Source organism: Stegodyphus dumicola, chromosome 5, assembly GCF_044657685.1.
Source record: "Stegodyphus dumicola isolate Sdum_Otavi_A_Nest chromosome 5, ASM4465768v1".
In the NCBI taxonomy this organism is placed as follows: domain Eukaryota; kingdom Metazoa; phylum Arthropoda; class Arachnida; order Araneae; family Eresidae; genus Stegodyphus; species Stegodyphus dumicola.
In genome coordinates, this window is record NC_140772.1 from 146272240 (window position 1) to 146290799 (window position 18560).

General features: G+C 30.7%; 2 protein-coding genes and 1 long non-coding RNA gene across 14 annotated transcripts in view; 2 read left to right on the forward strand and 1 right to left on the reverse strand.

Annotated features, from left to right (window-relative positions):
• LOC146997284 (inositol polyphosphate-5-phosphatase A-like) overlaps positions 1 to 18560 on the forward strand; it is a 108160-nt gene that overhangs the window by 50347 nt on the left and 39253 nt on the right. For all 11 annotated transcript variants that reach the window (XR_015040958.1, XM_085816326.1, XM_085816324.1 and 8 more), the window contains 2 exons: positions 13279 to 13383; positions 16535 to 16635. Coding sequence is in view for 10 of the 11 variants with exons in the window: in XM_085816326.1 (XP_085672452.1) it covers positions 13279 to 13383; positions 16535 to 16635 (206 nt within the window). In the remaining variant the exon portion in view is untranslated. The remainder of the gene's footprint in view (positions 1 to 13278; positions 13384 to 16534; positions 16636 to 18560) is intronic.
• Positions 1 to 18560, reverse strand: part of LOC146997285 (glycosyltransferase 25 family member-like) — a 108921-nt gene that overhangs the window by 5809 nt on the left and 84552 nt on the right. The gene's annotated exons all lie outside the window — the stretch shown is intronic.
• Positions 515 to 4542, forward strand: LOC146997286 (uncharacterized). Its single transcript, XR_015041261.1, has 2 exons — positions 515 to 2156; positions 4318 to 4542. It is a non-coding gene; the product is annotated as an uncharacterized LOC146997286 (long non-coding RNA).

Sequence of the window (18560 nt, forward strand, 5' to 3'; positions counted from 1 at the left end):
CTGACCAATGGCAAAGCAGACACTTTCTACTTCCGGTTGTGGCGGGATATTTGTGAAGTCAGCACTCAGCAATGGCGGTCGAAAAGAATGGTAAAGTCGCAAAGAATACTGTTTGTTCATGAATTGGCGTTTGTGACTGAATCCATCGAAGTTACTAATTATTTGAAGAAAGTAAGTGAATATTTTATATTTTCAGTGTTTAATACTCGTACTTTCTTCACCTATATAAAATTTTATAAATAACGTCTGTGTAGGAAATGTGATTTTCCATGTGTTGTTCTTTTGTGTACGTGCCTAATGATTCATTTTCAGGATTTGGTACTGTTAAATTTTGCACTAGTCTGTTTCTTACTGTTTGTGTCACTCCTTTTTGTATGTGTCTCACCTTTTTATAGTTATATTATTTTTACTCAAACGTTTTAATATTTATCTTAAAGCATACTGTAATTAAGCAGGAAATAGCTTTTAATGGAAAAAGAAAGGCAATATTAACATGACTAATTGTTCAGAAATCTGTTATGGAAATATATATTATGGAAATTGTCCTGATACAGTTTCAGCTGGAAATGAAACTGAATTTTCGGATAGTGAAGATTTCATTTAAGAATTCTAATAAAACTGATTAATGTAAATCCTATGATTCATGTAGGTATTCTTCTGTTATCAGGACCAGATTCAGAAGTGTGTGTTTATATGCATGCATTTTTAAATGTAGGTGCTCATGTGTGCATGTGTATATTCTTTATGTATGTATGTGTATACTTATACACACATATGCGCATACATGCATATACACATGCTTACATATCTACTGTGGAACCCCGAGATACGAGTTTAATTCATTCCAGCATTCAACTGGTATAGTGAATTTCTCGTATCTAGAAACAAGCTTCCCCATTGAAAATAACAGAAATTCAGTTAACCCGTTTCACACCCCAAAAAATATCAACATTTTAATATCAAGTCAATTTTTCCTAATAAATAACACTTGTAAATAATATAACCATAGTTTAACTTTGTTACCAACATTTTAACTCCTTCTCATTTATCCACACCAACAACAGCTTCTCAATATCTAGGAGTACTTTTATGGTGCTTGGAAGCAACGATAATTCCTTTGGCTACATCAGGTTTCTTAATTTCTTCCTGCTTCTTCAGAATAGTATAGATTTTCGATGTTGAAAGGCCGCAAGTCTTCGCCAATTCTGTCACCATGCTTATGTTTATCTACGATTTCTTTCTTGATATCGACGGCCATGGCCTCCTTATTTTTCTTTGCAGCACTATCTGAGGCAACAATCTTCTTGCGAGGCATCTTGAAATAATTATTTTCACGTTAAATGTCAAAACAATTAACTTACAAGTGCACAAACACGTATATAAAAGAACACTGAGTGATCTGATGAGGGGATTCTCCGAGTTGAGCCGGATCGGGAAATGGCGCCACCCATACCAATAGCCTGGCTCATTGCTCGTTACTCGAATTAATGCTCGTGTTTTGCTCATACTTACCTCGTATCTTGAGGTTTCATTGTACATTTCTGAATCCCGTCCTAATAACAGAGGAGTACCTTTGCCAGTATTGCAACAGAACTAGAATGAATTGTGTTAAATATGTGGAAAATGCATGCTTAAAGTACTGTTATTTTCTAAAAATATTCTGTATGTCTATTTTTTACAAGAAGAAAAAATAGCTAAAAGCTGTTAATTTACTCGTATTTATTAGTCCAAAGGGGCTTTGTCCCTAAAGAACTATTGTTTTTGTTTTGCATTGGTTCACTATAAATATCTGTTTCACTTTTCAAACTGTTCCTACCAAATGTTAGAGTCTCTAGTGTGGGATTAATACTCTATCTTAGTGCCCTCTATAACCTATGTTAGGGTTAACCTGTATAACCTACAAGAATTGCCAGTTTAGGCGAGATATCTAGGTAGTCATCATAATACGTACCTTATTTTTTTATTATTTTTAAATTAAAAGTAATAAACTAGTTTTCAAAAATGGAGTTAAACTAGATTTGCATTCAACTCTGGTTTATTGTGTTAATGATGTTTTGCTGTAACAAATATGAATTTTTTGTTTAAGTATAATAATTTAAAATGTTTTTTCTAGAGAATGAAGTACTGCCACTAAGGTAAAGGTGCTAACTTGCAAGGTAATTTTCTATTCTACTTTCACTCAATCTTTATGTCCTGTTACAGATATATTGGCAGAAATAATGAAAACCTGACATTCAAAAAGAAAAATAATAATGTTGAATGTAGTATATTAGCTGGTTAACTGCGGTTTGGCAGCTCATTAATAATCTTACACATATTGACTACGAATAACTTTGACAATTACCGGTATTTTCAATAGTATAAAATTACGCAAGAAAGCAGCTTTAGCTTAGCACCAATTTTAAATACAACTCTCTTACCAATATTGGTTTGACGAAGGTAAAATATAATTGAATTTAATAAGTTGGAAAAACTGTTTGTCTTTCCATGAGTTAAAAAATAATTTCAAATAAAATTTCTTTTTTCAGTTTTTCATGTTATTTGTTTAATGTTATTGTAATCTGATTTATCATATTTAGTCACATATTCCATCCCTCTTTGCACTATAGTATATAATTCAAAGGACTTATCAGTTTCAGCAATATTTTTTTTACCAGTATACATTTTTACCATAACTCTGTTTCTAAATCATATCCTGAAAAATTAAGGAGTAAAGTACACAAAGAAGGAAAATATGCAAGTAAATAATGGCATTTAGTGTTGTTTATGTGTCTAATATTTGTACTAGATTGTAAAAGTTATAAATTCTATTAGCTTTTTTAAATTATTCTTTTTTAAATTGAGATGCTTCTTTGCACCCAAATGGTTAAAGCCCTGGTGTGACTTTGGTACTTTGATCTAACTTCTATTCCTAATAAATAATCCAGCTGCATACAGTTTACTCAATTTCTGCCATGTGTAAGGTAAACAATATTAGCTTTTTTTAAATATATCTTTTACAACTATTCCATCAGGTAGATTTCTTTCATATTTTGCCTTAATTGAGTCATCCTGCTAATTAAGAATTTATTAAAGTTAATACGTTAAGTTTTTGTGTGTATAATTCATTTATGTATACATACACTCTTGCACATAAGTATGTGCAAGCAAATGCATACATTAACAGTTACGTAGAATTATGTTTTGGGTATCAAATTCAGAAAATTTGGGGCTGTTTTTAGAAGATTTATTAATGATTTATACTATATTAATATTGGTAAAAAAATTCTGTGGCTTTTATATGAGAGTATATATTTTAAAATAGCTGCATGATATGGTAGAGGTAAAAAGCTTCATGTGGATCATAAATTAATATTATGTGGCAATTTTTCATTTATTTAATAAAGAAAATATTCAAGCTACAATTAAAATTTTTTCACTGGATTATTTGCATACAAAGTTTGCAGCAAATATTTCCTGCAACAGAAGTGACAATTTTTATTTTGCCATGACAGGAAATTTAGTTAGTCAAAGCAGTAACCCTATTTTGAGATGTTAAACAGGAAGGCAAATTTTTGAATTTAAATTGATTTTTGAAGGAAGACTTCATTTAGTCTTGCTATCATTCTACGTGGCTCTTAACTTTTTTATGGTATTTATAATTTTATTGTTATTCAGCTTTCTGTTTGCTTAGAATGCACATGAATGTAGACTTGAAATATTTTATATTGCAAACTGAGATGCCATTATTATCATAATTAAAGATTTTTGCTCTGATTTTGGAGGAATTTACGGATAATACTTTTGATTGTGTATTGGTTTCTGGTTTATTGAAACGTGTCAAATAGCCTGTTAATGCATATACGTATGTTAATGACATGTATATGTTTATGAAGTATTCTGTTATATGTACATAGTGTTGTGATTAGTTTTCTGCTTACTCTTTATTTAAGAAAAAGTTATCTGTAAGAAAGCGAATATTCTTTACTATATATGTAGGAGTAAAATTGAAAAGGCTAATGCAATATAATTAATACAAAATTAAGTTTTTTCTCATGTACTTAAATACAAACATAGCCATTAAAGACTTTCTCAACCTTGCAGTTCTAAACAAATCTTAAGTATTTTTTACTTGAAATTATAGGCATTGTGTAAGGTATATAATTAAAGCTTACTGTGTGATAGTATGAAATTTAATTTTTAATTACTGAAATGTAAATTTTTAAATATGAAATACTCAGTGCATTTTATATGCATCTTTTAATACTTCAACTATATTTAAAAGCTGAAAACATCTGAAGTGTGAAATTATTACAAATTTTTCTTTTTCTTGTTTAGGAGCTGTTCTCAAAACATTGGGTGACAAAGAATTCACTTTTACAAAAATCGAGCAGGATATTAAAGACAGTGAACTGTAGAACAAATATGGCGAAGCTGCATGAAGTCTATGTTGAATTTTATTATTGAAAAAAATATGCTCTTCAGATTTAATGTTAGTTTTTATTGTTTAACAGTAATTGCAGTTTTTGAATACCTGTAAAATAAACCTAATTCTTAAATTAATTTCATGTGTATTTCTTTTGCAAGTATTACAGTTCATAATACTTCAAACAACTTGAAATTTTATACTTGTTAATTTATGTGGGATATGTTCATTATAATTTTATAATTTAAATAACTCATTGTCATCATATGAGCATAATCTAAAGTGTACAGCATTTGACAACAAATTAATAAAAAATTAGCCAACTTCTAATTTCTTTCTTTTGCCCAGTTGCCTCTTTTTAAATCTAATACCATAAAGCTATTTGATGAAAAAAAAAAATAATTGGTATGTCCACATCAACATGTACATGTATAATGATGTTATAGAAAAAGTCACATGAGATAAATATTTAAAAACTTCAATATTCCTAAACAAATTAACTTTTTAAAATTTTATCTGCTATATAAGATAAAATAAAGAACATATTTAGGTAATTTTGAATTTGCATAATTTTATGAAATTAACAGTTACATTGTAAAAGGGAACTTTTTAAAAATACCTCAATAAAGAATTTCTTTTGTAGAGGTGAACTTTTAGTACTGATCTAATATATTTGTAAGATTTTAAACTGAGAAAGACAACAATAATAGATTATAATACATTGCAAGATTGACTGATAAATGTAAAATTTTTACATATCATAATTATGTGTGTAATTAAAACAGAAGTTACTCAATTAACTTGCGTGCAAATTAATATTTTCTTTAACATGTTTGGGATAAACTGAATTTTAATAAATAAATATGTAGATATTTGTATTATCTGAAGATATGAATGAAATATTTGTGACATTAAACATTCATCTTCAAGGAAAATAACAAAGTCAACTTGGTAAACTATTGGAAAAGGTAAGTTTTCTACAATTTCCTGGTTTATATTTAACAATTTTAAAATTTAGCACACTCATTCAAATAATCTAAACGTATGATGTTTTCTTTTGTGCTACATTCGTTTACTGAATTTGTTAACTATATTGTACTATAGATAGAAATTAACGTAGATATTCCCTGTATTTTACTTATATTTATTTTTTACTTTTTTTTTCATTTTTTTTTTTTTTTTACTTTGGCCCACCAGCGGCCGAGCGGTAAAGACGCTGAACACTGGCAGTTCGGTCTGAGGTTCGAATCCCGCGAACGGGCTGGCTGCATGGGCGTTTTCGTGGTTTTCCCCATGTGTAACGTGTATACGAGCCAGTTTCCCTTAGAAAGTCCTCCACGAAAGGCATCCCTCCCTTTAGGCAGATAGCCCTCGTGTGCTTTGCCATAATTAAATACACTTATTTTTTACTTTACAAAAACTTATATATTTGATAGTAATTGACCTAAATCTTCCCTATGTTTTCTTTGCATATACGAATGACTGGTAAAAATTTAGTCCGATGTCTTCTCCTCTTTACTGTGTATAAGTGCACATTTTTGGTAAAAAACTTGCATAAATCTCCAATTACCTATATACTGCATTTTTCGTAAAATGTGCTTATTTTAATCTCTTATTTTTTATATAAATCTATGCAAAAATGTTCTGCATATTATGATTAAAAGATAAAATTAATTTAATATCAAATTTTTACATATCCACCTTTTAGGTATGTACAGCAATATGGAATATATATAACTGGAAAATTTAAATGCAAAAAAATTAATTTCTATTCAAAAATTACATAACACTAAAAGGCTGAAAATCACTTTTAATATTTCATTTCAAAGTGACTACAAAATATGCAATAAATTTTGTAAACCTGAGTTCTATGTTTTAAATCAATTAATGCTATCGTTCATTTACATGGCATAAGAAAATGTCCTTCGAAAAAGCAAATAATTTATTTAAAGTGTTATTTAGTAAACAACTGTTTGCTACAGTTTTTTACTAAATTTAAATTTATGAAATGAATTTAGTAAACAAAAATGCAAATGAACGATAGCATTAATTGATTTAAAACACAGAATTGATGTTTACGAAATTTATTGCATATTTTGTAGTCACTTTGAAATGAAATATTAAAAGTCATTTTCAGCCTTTAAGTGTTACGTAATTTTTAATAGAAATTTTTTTTTTTTTCCCCCATTTACTAGTGCATTTAAATTTTCCAGTTATATATATTCCATATTGCTGTACATAACTAAAAGGCAGATATGTAAGAATTTGATATAAAAATTATTTTACCTTTTAATCATAGCATACAGAAAGTTTTTGCATAGATTTATATAAAAAATATGAGATTAAAATAAGTACATTTTATGAAAAATGCAGTGAAAAAGTAATTGGAGATTTATGCAAATTTTGTACCAAAAAATGTGCATTTATACACAGTAAAGTGGAGAATACATCGGATTAAAATTTTACCAGTCATTCACATATGCAAAGAAAACATAGGGAAGATTTAGGTCAATTACTATCAAATATATACGTTTTTGTACCGGAAATTACGGGAAATATATACGTTTTTGTACCGTAAAATACGGGGAATATCTACCTTAATTTTTACCTAATATATACGTTTATATACAGTAAAAAATCGGGGAAATTTACGTAAATTTTTACTAAATATATACGCATACGTGAAGCAAAAAATTGAGATTTACGTATATTATACGTAAAAGTTGCGAATGAACGGTAGTCTCTCGCGTAAATATACCTAAATTTTACGTAAAAGTTACGTATAGTATAACGTAAAAATATACGTAAATATTTAGTAATTGCCACTGGACACTTTTTATGATATTTTTACGTTCAACTTTAACGTTTTTTATACGAATGCATGCTGCCTGGGAAGTTCTTCCGCTAAATTTTGTCTTGCCTCTATTGCGCACTGAGGCAATTAAGCCAGAATTATTAGTTATTTATTATACTTATGTCTATTTCTTACACATGTTTAAGGCTTATCGGCGTCCTGAATAAATAATTCCCACAGATACTTAAGGCTTATCGAGGGCCAGCACTAGATATCTTACCGCCTGATGCAGTCTCCATGGGTCCTAAAGTCTCCTACCATGCAACCCCCTTATGTTCTAAATTTATGCTGTCCCTAAATTTTAGATCCCAGAGCTTTCTTTAAATTCCAGATATCCTTTTATCCCTTAATTTTGTTGCTCGGTGCTTCTCTAAATTCCAACAATCTTTTCTTCCATATATTCTGCCTCCAGGTGCGGCCATACAATCTTACATGCAGTTTATGTGTTAAACAATTAGCACTACATGTAATCTTTTGGCCTATGAGCATCATTAATAAAATCTATTTTTAGCATATGGAAAGACATTTTTGTTAAATTTTTCCTTGTCAACATTTAGCGCATCTGTAATCATCGCCAAGCGTAAATGTCAACATGAAAGGTTTCCATACTCCTTGTTTTTCAATTACTAATATAAGAATATTGTTTAGGCATCGTTGCATGAGTCATTACTCAAGTTGTCATGTCTTGATAAACATAGGTTTATAAAAATAAAATATAATAAATAATAATTTTCCAAGTTGGCATCAGAGATATAAAAGTTTTAAAATCAACAATGTTTTTACGTAGAATGTTTCTGTTTGAGATGTATGCCAAGCAGATATGCAGCTACAGAGCCAAATTATTGATCACACAAATGTGCTCATAAGAAATTTAGGTAGTCAGGGATTTCAATATTGTAATTGCACAAGTAATGGTAACCCAAATCGCTACAGTGGAAAAATTCAGAAACCCTCCGTAACTTCATATTTTACAGTTGGTAACAGTTTCTTTGAAATGTAATAGCAGTGTGTTTATAATGCAATTTATTTGCATTTTTTGTTGCTGTAAGGTGTTCATAATATAATTTATTTGATGTAGTAAATAATGAATGTATCTTACAAATAATAGTAATCATTGTTATTATTATAAAACATTTTTTTTTCATTGATTGCATTTCACTGCTAAGAAAAATGCTAAAGTATGTAATAAATAACAGTAATCATTGTTGCAAGACATTTTTTAATTTCATGCATGTTTGCATGACATTAAAATTTCATTAGAGTTTGAAATTTATGTTTAGTATGCTTAATTATTTGCATTGACCAAACCCATTGATGATTATAAATATTTATGAGTAAATGTGATTATTTTGTGTTATTTATCTCATTAACCCAACAACTGGATTATTATTAATAATCACTAGATTTTTTACTTTGACCATAATATATGCAATGAATACAAGGGGGAATATATACTGTAGGGTAACTGAAATGCCAAAGAGATTAAGCTGTTCATCTGCTGAAATTTAGTTTTTTTATATTTTCTAATTTTGATGAGTAACTGTCAGTTGAATTGCTCAATAATGAATTTCTGGTAAAATTGTTGTATCTGAAAGGCAAATCAGCTGTTTCAGCTTTGTAACAATTTCATATGCTAAAACAGGTGAAAATATGCCTAGGCTATATGACTGTAACAAAACTAAAAATTCTTGTACATTGCTTCAGGGAATCTAGTGGTTTGGCTCATCGAGGTTGCAGTGGCATTCTGTCATTGGCCATATCTTAAGTCGTGGCACCACAGATGCAGGCTGTAGCAACGCAATCAGCAAATTACGTAGCGTAATATCCAGAAGAAAGATCACATCAGCGTAAATGTTGCACTTAAGAAAAATGGCAAAAAAAAAAAAAAAAAAAAAAAAACTACGCGGAAATGACACTCAACCTAAACACCATACTAAATTAAAATGTGTGTGATATGTCCTTGAACATTATAGTTGCAAAATCTTGGCCTGTTTCATGATATCTGGGATATCAGTTAAGAAAAATGCTTGGAATAAAACCATAACTCAAAGATAAATTATAGATCCTCTTCTGTCTGGCCAGAGTATTTTTCTTAAATTCTAACCTGATAAATCACACTGTGTTTCATATGCTGGGAAATACAGTATCTTGAGATATTGCAATCCATGTGACTGAAATTCGTTGCCAGAGTTCTATCATTTGCAGCTTCTAGTAGTCTCTGTTATTCCAGTGTGTGCAGCATTTGTATACGAGACATGTTCAATTGGGAAAACATCTAGTGAATCCAGCAGTCAAGACGGAATTGTAACCTTTTGTGTGTTACTGAAGTATTGACATTGATTGCTTACCGTGATTGTGCATTACCTTGCTGTAAGGTAATTCTGAAGTCTTTGTGAATATATGGGAAACACCACAGTTTTTATCATATCTGTAATGTAACTCTGGCTAATTAGTTTATTGTATGCTTTCTTGACACAAGCTTAACTTGTATCAAATGGCAACCCACAAAGCAGGTCATTTTGACACCGGGGCAGTTTGATGCCATATTTTTTTAGTATTTTTATTTATTTATAGAATAAATATGAAATTATATAAGTAAGTAATATGACTGATTTTTATTTATTGAATTAGCAATTGTTTGCATGCATATTTGAAATAAATATATGTGTGTATATGTGTGAAAGTGTTCTAGATTTTTGTTTGTGTCCCAGATTAATGAGAAACTCCCTCGCCAACGTCAAGGCCCCGGGACATGAAGGAGGTTTTTTTTTATTTATTTATTTATTTCAGAAAACAGCATCAAAAATGCAAAATACGCAAATGGTAAAAAAACATATGGTTACAAAGTAGTTATATTGCAGACAAATATAATTACAGGTAAATAAGATTACACATAAATAAGATTACATCGCAGAACTGTTATTATACTAATCCATTGCAAAGTTATGCGTCACACCTTTCAGGTATTCTATTATTTTTCGATTTTCAAAATCTTCAACTATTACTTTAATTCTCATATCAGCTCGCAGATATCGATTCCGCTTGTGCGGCGGTTCATCTCCACGTACAAATTGTTCATAACATTGATCAATTGATTTTTGAACACGCCTGAGACCATCTATGAATTCCCATAATGTGGGGTGTGAAACACCAAATGATGATGACACCAAATTTATTTGAATGATGGTGCAAACTTATTCTAAAAATAAATAAAAATATTAAAAGTATGGCGTCAAACAAGAACAAAAAAAAGTATGGTGTCAAACTGACCCTGCGTCGAAACGACCTCGTGTCGAATTGACCACACATCGAAATGCTGGCGTAGATCTGACCTGTAAAGGGCATACCATACTATACCTCCTACTGCTGGACCTGTAGGATTCATACAGTAAAATTCTAAGAAGCACTTCCTACTGTGGAGGCATCTGTATATTTGTCTACCTTGATATTGCATGTAGAAGCAGAATTTGTTTGAGAAATGTCATTCCATTGATATAATCGCATGCACCACTCTGTTCACAAATGAAGGTCATATGCTGCTGCACCATTAAAGGTAGGCGGAGGAGTAGCAACTATGCCATACACTGTATACCCTCTGCTAAGGTATGCAATGTGGCCATTTGTTCTCCACAACCCATTCACACAAGCTCTGTTGAACAATGATGCAATGAGGTTGTTGTGAGCTTGCAGTCCTTCGTAAAGCTAGATTTGATGGAGTGAAAAGGGCCCAGTGGCCAAACGGTAATTTGGTCCAAGGTTTGAATTCTGTGAATGGGCTGTTTGATGGCAGATTTCGCCATCTGTTAATCGACTAATTGAAGCATTTTTATTGCAATGAAAAATTTCTGTTATATCATCTTTGTTTATTATTACTTTTCCACATTTCTTCACAAGTTCCATTAATTGGAAAATTTTGCCTTCTGCTTATGTATAATTTTTGTGATTGTTGTAATCATCATCACCATGAAATATGGCAGCTAGCAATAAATTATTCCAAGCATTTCTAAATATATCTTCAGACACATCTTTCTATGACCAATGATGTCCAATGATCCACGAAGCAGATTTTATGTCAGTGTACTTGAAAAATTCTTGAATGGCCTTGTTACTGTTCTGAAAATTCAACATAGGTTTTAAAAAGACTATCTTACATCTGCATCAGTGTACAAAGCACTCTGATACTCATTGGGCAAATGATTTATGTTTAATTTGGAGGAAAGAAAAAGATGGAGACATTAGCTAAAACATTAAGTAATGTATGAGCCAAACAGTTGTCTATAAGTGCTAAAATTTTGCATCATCCGATGAATCAACTAATTTCAAACGTTGCTGAGCATCTGGTATGAAATTATTTTCAAAATCAGTCATTTGTTAATGTTTCTGTCATTCATGCTTCTATATTTAAGCGATGATAGAGAAAATTTTACTCTTTCAAATGTCAAAGTTGTGTTATTCCCAATTGTGTAAAGTTAAAATTTGTGTATTCCTGTAACATTTGCACATACCAGAACCATTAGTCTCGCTTTGGAATCTTTGACACAAGGTTAGGTCTTTTCTGTACAGGTAGCTCGGGTATTGTAAAATTCGTATATTACCAGGCAACACCAATGTTATCACAGCAATAAATTCTGGAGATAACTTTCATCCTTAATGAGTTTGGTGAATACACATGGATCAGCTGAAGCTTTATTGCCTGAAATTTTGAACTGCCTCATGCCATGGTGATTTTTAAATTTGGTTAACCGACCTGCTGAATATACGAATTAAGCTTTTAACTTCATCATCATTAAATATTTTGCCTACAGCCAATAGCATTGGACTGTCAATGGTGTAGCATCACTATCTCATCTATTCAATCAGTACTTTGTCATAATTTATCATTTTTAGAATTATGAATAGTTTTTCTTTATTCATTGTTGTTCTATTGACTCTCCAGTGCCATATTCCTAACATAAGTTCTAACTTTAATAGTGCAGCACCAATTATACCAGCTCCAAAAAATAATAAGCTGAATCAAATTAAAAAGTTAAGAAAGAGCACAATTTGCAATGTTAACTGAACTTAAATTCCTCAGAATCAAATTCCTTCTCCTGTTGCTATGCCAGTGAAAAGAAACTAGAATGAGCGACATCCTGCTCCCAAAAAATATGTCTTGGACATTCAGTTATTGTTTATGTTAAAGAATAAATTATATTGTTAAAAAAAATGGCAAAATCCCCACAACCATTCAAGTGAAAAAAGTGTAGTCATAGCCACTTAGCCAGCAGGTGTTTGAATGTTATGAGTAGGAATCTCAGTTAGTCAGTGAGAAAAATCATTGTTATGGAACAGCTTCTTTTTTTTTAGTATTATACTCTCCATTCCAATACTTTGTAAGAAAAAAAAAATCTTAAAAAATTGCTGAAGGCTGTTCTGAAGTCCAGATATTAGATCATTTCGAATATGAAAAATCCAGATTTTGGACTTTTTATTATAAATGCTGTATTAAAGTAAATCAGTTGAGCACTTTTTGTAGAAAGCATGAACAATATCATTTCTAGTATTGGAATTAAAATTTTGGACCTTAAATCAAATTTAAAAAATACTCATGTATAGAAATTTATTCCTATTTCATTAAAAATTTATCTCATATACAAGTTTGAAATGTTTAAATTTCATTTATTTAATATAATTCTTAGACTTGTGGTTTGGTTACAATATTAAAAAATTTAAATGTAATATCCTTTGTTAATTTTGACAGAGTTCTGCTATAAGTTAAGTTAGAAAAAGTGTTTTGGAATATTACATGGCCTACATAATGATAAGAAAACACTGTTACGAGGTTTTGGATATGATAGTTTTATAAAAATTAATAGACAGCTATTCATTGGTACTACTTTCCACATCTTAACTCTAAAACATATTAAAGACTTAATTCTAAAATATGCTGTATGCACATTATCCTATGTTTTTTTACTAAGGTGTTTAATATTTGTTAAATTACTTTTTTTTTTTTTTTTGTTTCATTTTCTGTTTTTAGAGTAAAGGATTCATGAGAACACGCTGGAGTATTGGTCATACAATCTTTGATCTATTCAAGATACATCTTTTTCATGATGCATCAAATTTCATAGCCATGGAAGATGTAAGTTTTGTTTAAATGATTTTGCTGAAACTTTTGCAAAAATTATGCTTTTATGTTTAATCAGATTTGCATAAAAACACGGGAGAGTCTGAAAGATACTGCCATATAATGTAACTGGAAATTTAAAGGGAAGTTGAGTAATATGCTTCTTGTGCCTTGCGAGTTGTTATTGGATTCGAAAATCTGTTTAATACATTTAGTTTTGACATTATTAATGTGCTTTTCCCTCTTTTTTCATTCATGATTTTGATATCATGTTTGAATGCTTATGGGGGATGGTGAAGACCAGTTTTTATTCTATGAAACTAAAAACTTTTAATGACACTCATTAATGAATTATCGTGGGATTCATTCCATACTGCTTGTTTGTTGCTGTGTCACGGAGAGCATGATCCAACTGATGCATGTGTGCATTTAGAAACACGGTGACTGGATTGAAGGTATTTACTAACTCAGGTAAAATAAAATGACCTGACTTGTACATGTGCAATATGCTTTCTATTGCCGTATCTACTTATATGTAGCTTGCATTGAAAATTAATGTATTCATTGAAATGGTAACTGTCATGTTGCCTGTCCTGTATAAGTAGAAATAATGGATTTCATTAAATGTCTAAAATTTCTATTATTTTTGTGTTCCAAATTTTCATAAATTTACCTAAAATTGAAAATATTTTTGTATTGGCTAATGTGAAGATTTTTCAGTTCATTAAGCCATGTTGGGGAAATAAATCATTTCGCTATGCTATTTCTGAAGCTAGAACTTACTCTGTTTCTGTTTTCAAGGTCTTGGCTCGAAACAGATTTAAAAGCAAAAGTTCATAGTTTTGCTGGACAAACACTCCACATATGTAAATATGAAATAATCACCTGTTAGCATTTCTTAAAATGTTTTATCTGTCCATCTTTTAACCCCTTGTCGTATGATTTGAATTGCAAGAGTGCATGCCTTAAACATAATATATATATATATATTTTATGTTTATAATATATATATATATATATATATATATATTAGCACCTTAATGTGTCATTTTGTGCGGGCGTGTCGTGAAATTGGAACAGAGGATTGAGACTATTAAAATTTCCAAGACACTTTGTCTAAATTTAAAAAATTTTTGTAGCGAAAAAGTTTCAATTGTCTGTTTCGGCGAAACGCGTAATGGGGTTAGCTTGATTCGAAGTTCAAATAAATTAAATTTTCCTTGAAAAGCCAGTTTGGAAGTCGAGTTGGGCTAATTTACCGTTTTCCGCTTACTTTTTTATCTGATTCTGTTTTTTAATGTTTTACATGTCTAATGGTTTGATTTTCATATGTATTAATTTTTAAAACGTGTTGAACTTTTTGGAGCAGCAGCTCTTGGTAACTTTTAGGTAAGCTTAAAACATTTTTTATATTTCACTTATTTTCCAGCATATTGCGCAAGATGTTTTCTAGACCAAAATTAGTTTTTCAAAATTGTAATTACTACCTTGCTTGATATATATATATAATATATATATATAGCACCAGCAAGATGTAGCTGCATATGTAAAAAAAGGTAGAAGTCCGAAGGAGCAATGTCAGTGCTGTACAGTGGTTGTTGCAAAAGATCCAATTCAAGTCTGTACAGAGTCCAGCTGGTGAATGCAGACACATGTGGTCTTTCATTATTTTGATGGAGTATATTATCTTTTTGTGCCGGAACTCAGTTTGACATTTTTCCTTGATAGTAGCGTCAGCATGGACTAGTATCTTGCTGTACACCTTACTGTTACTTTTACCTCTTTCCAGATACTATTTTTGGATAATGCCACAGATATCCCTCCAGATACAAAGCATGATCTTTTTATTAGTCAAAATTGTACTTTGCATGCTGCCGACAGGCTCACCGCATGCAGACCAAGCCACTTTTCGGTTTTGTTGTTGAAGTGAATCCACTTTTTATCACAAGTGTCGATGTGGTCCAGAATTTTATCCTTGCATTGATATTCAAATGGATTAGTGCAGGCCTGAAAATGTCTGTCTGTATCTGCTTCGTCTCATGCGACACCCAGTAATTGAACTTGTATGTCAAGTTTATGCGATGCATAGCATGAATAATGGACATGGCGCTAACATCTAATTCCTTAGCAAGCTCTCGAGTGATTGCATACTGATCTTTTTCTGCAAGTTCTGGCAGGCAGGCCTCATCAACATCAGAAGGAATGGCCAGAGCGTTCTGCTTCTTGAATGTCATAGTCCTTGTTTTTGGACTTTCGATACTAAACCATCACAGTGTTATATGATACAGTGTTAGTACCAAAAGCTGTTGCTTCTTAATTGCGATCTTAATTTTATATTGTGCCTAGAAATGATGGAATGATATTTTTAATAAAATTCATCAAGCATTTATAAAATAGATATGTAAAAATGAATGAACTGCTTTAAGGCTGAATATTAAGTGCCTGATGTAGAAATGAGTAATTTGGAATAAGAAAAGTAATGAATATATTTTTGTTTAACCAGCTAAGGATTTAATTTTATATGTCAAATGCATAATGCCTCAAATAATGGCTTATATTTTAGAAGACAAAAATTGTGCTTTTAAATCGAATAACAATTATATATAAAAAAAAAATCCACTAGAGAAACAAGAAACATTAGGAGTGAGATGTATTAAATATTTATATTCTGTCTGTGAATGAAATTATTGTATTATTGATGTAAGATTAGATACATTTAACGTTATAATGTAACAGCTAACATGTTATGATGTAACAGAGTTATGATACATTTGAGATTATACATGTTTGAGTGAGGTTAAATAGCTCTAACCAAAATGAAATCATCAGCTGTTTTAAAACAAATAAGGGGGGAATATAATACCAAAAAAGTACTTCATTTGCAAGATTAAATTTTGAATTCTATGAGAAAATTTTGAAGGTGAATTAAAATATTTCTGTGGCATTCAATTTTCACAAAGCCTTCTTTCATTTAATTATATATGAGACTTAGTCGATCCCAGGGGCAAATTTAATAGTATTTATAAATATTTATTAATTTTTTGTTCAGACAGTGTTATATTTTCCCCTTTTGAATAAAAAATAATTCGAGGCTAATACTATTTCCTTCTGTTGCATGCATAGAAAGTTAATGTTATACATGCTGATTCAAAGTGGAATTTTTTAGGTCGTTAAGCTTTATCAACCAAAATTTATAACCTTGCATTGCCAAGAAGTTGGAGGTAAAAATACTAAAGAAAGTATGGGGCATGTTGAAGAATTCTTAAGGTAAATGTCTTTTAATTTGTTGTATATATTTAATTTTGCAGGTATAGAATTAGATTGTTTCATTACTAATATAATAGGTTTTTAAAATTAAAAAATTGACAAATGATGCTTGATAAATGAACACTTAATACTCACATGTACACAAATGCATACGCACATATAAACCATGTTCCAGAAAAGTGATTACACAGCCTTTATTTTCATAACTGTTAATCAAGGATATCTACTTCCAGTTACAAAAAAAAAGTTTTAAATGACATGAATATTGCTTTAGCCCCCCCCTTTTTTTCTTCTTTTTTCTTCAAAATATTGAATTTTGCAAATGATACAAAATGTATTTTTTATGCAGTTCCCTAGGGCCTGTAATTCTTACATTCAGGAAATTTATATCTCCGTTAGGAAAAATGAAACACAAGCTTAACTTCCATATGACAAAAATTGTCTACGATATTTAATTTCAAAATTTGGGATATTTGGCATCATTGTCAATTTGCCTTGAGGTGCCTTATTAATAAACATATTAAAATAATTTGGGGTGAATTTTTTCCTTCGGAAATGTCATTCAGTGGTAATTTTTTGTAGTTTACTAGAGGGTAACCTATTTTAATTATCAATTTTGATCCATATTGTATGCTGAATGAATTATCTATCTAATTGATAATCTTTCAAATGCTGAGAGGATCTCATTAATTATGAAGTTTTATTATTTTAGAATCATGATACAATATTCATACAAAGAAAGTCAAACTAGAAATATTTTTCATTTTTAAATTATTCAAACACTGCTACGAGTTGGCTGTTTGCCAATACTAAAGTCTTCCAGTGTTTTCTAGTACAGGGGTTCTGTAAGATTTTGTGAATAAAATTTCATTTTTGAAAAGCATTATGTTGAATAATACTTATAACAGTTTGCATAGAGTGCTTATCACTTAATCTGTTGGGTCATCTAAAATTCTCTGATTATAAATACAAATGAAACTGAGCAGAAACGTAGGAAACCTACATTGAACTTTTTAGCATCATTTTATTCTGAGTTTTTGCCCCTATAATTTTTGTTTTGGTTCTGTGACATCTCTCAAGCACCTGGAAAATTTACATTTTAAAAAGTCATTAGGATCATTCTTAAAGAAGTTATTGACATGTTGTTAAATAATATAAAAAAAAATGAACTGCAGGCTATTCAGAGATTCTTTAAGTAACCTGAAGTGATGCAAATCCAAGAGGGCAAGGTCTTGAATCTGGGCGTGGATGACACAAAACATCTCATCCATGCTCAGTATGTTTTCATCTGACATTCATCGAAATGTTGGGCCAATCATAGTTGTGATGGAAAGGTTGGTCACTTTTAGGCTCTTTGCATTGATTTTTTTTATATTAAAACTCCCATTTGGAAACTATTTTTCTGAATTTGTCTGATTTGGTGGCAGCAATTTGTAGTATATAATTTCTTTGTACTCTTTCCATGCACAAAGCATTAATTTTTTTGGATGCAGTCCCCTTTTGGTATTACTAACCAAAAGAGATACTTTGGCTAACCTTATGATCTTTCTCATGTAATGTTGCATAGTTCAGAGCTGAAATTTACAGGCTAGTTGTTCTCCAAACTACCTTGGAACTGTGTCATAAGAAACAGCACACATTTTGCTGGCAATCTAATTAGCATTTTTATTTCCATTTTAAAATAAATGAGCATAATATGACAAAAAGTACTTATAGGTTCTCTGTTCTTAGCACTGTTCTGGGGGGGGGGGAAATTTGCACAGCACATTCTAGGTTAGGTTATTTAATTATGGCAAAGCCTCGAGGCCTATCTGCCTAAGGGGAGGAATGCCTTTGTGGAGGACTTTCTGAGGGAAACTGGCTTGTATACACGTAACACATGGGGAAAACCACGAAAACGCCCATGCAGCCAGCCCGTTCACAGG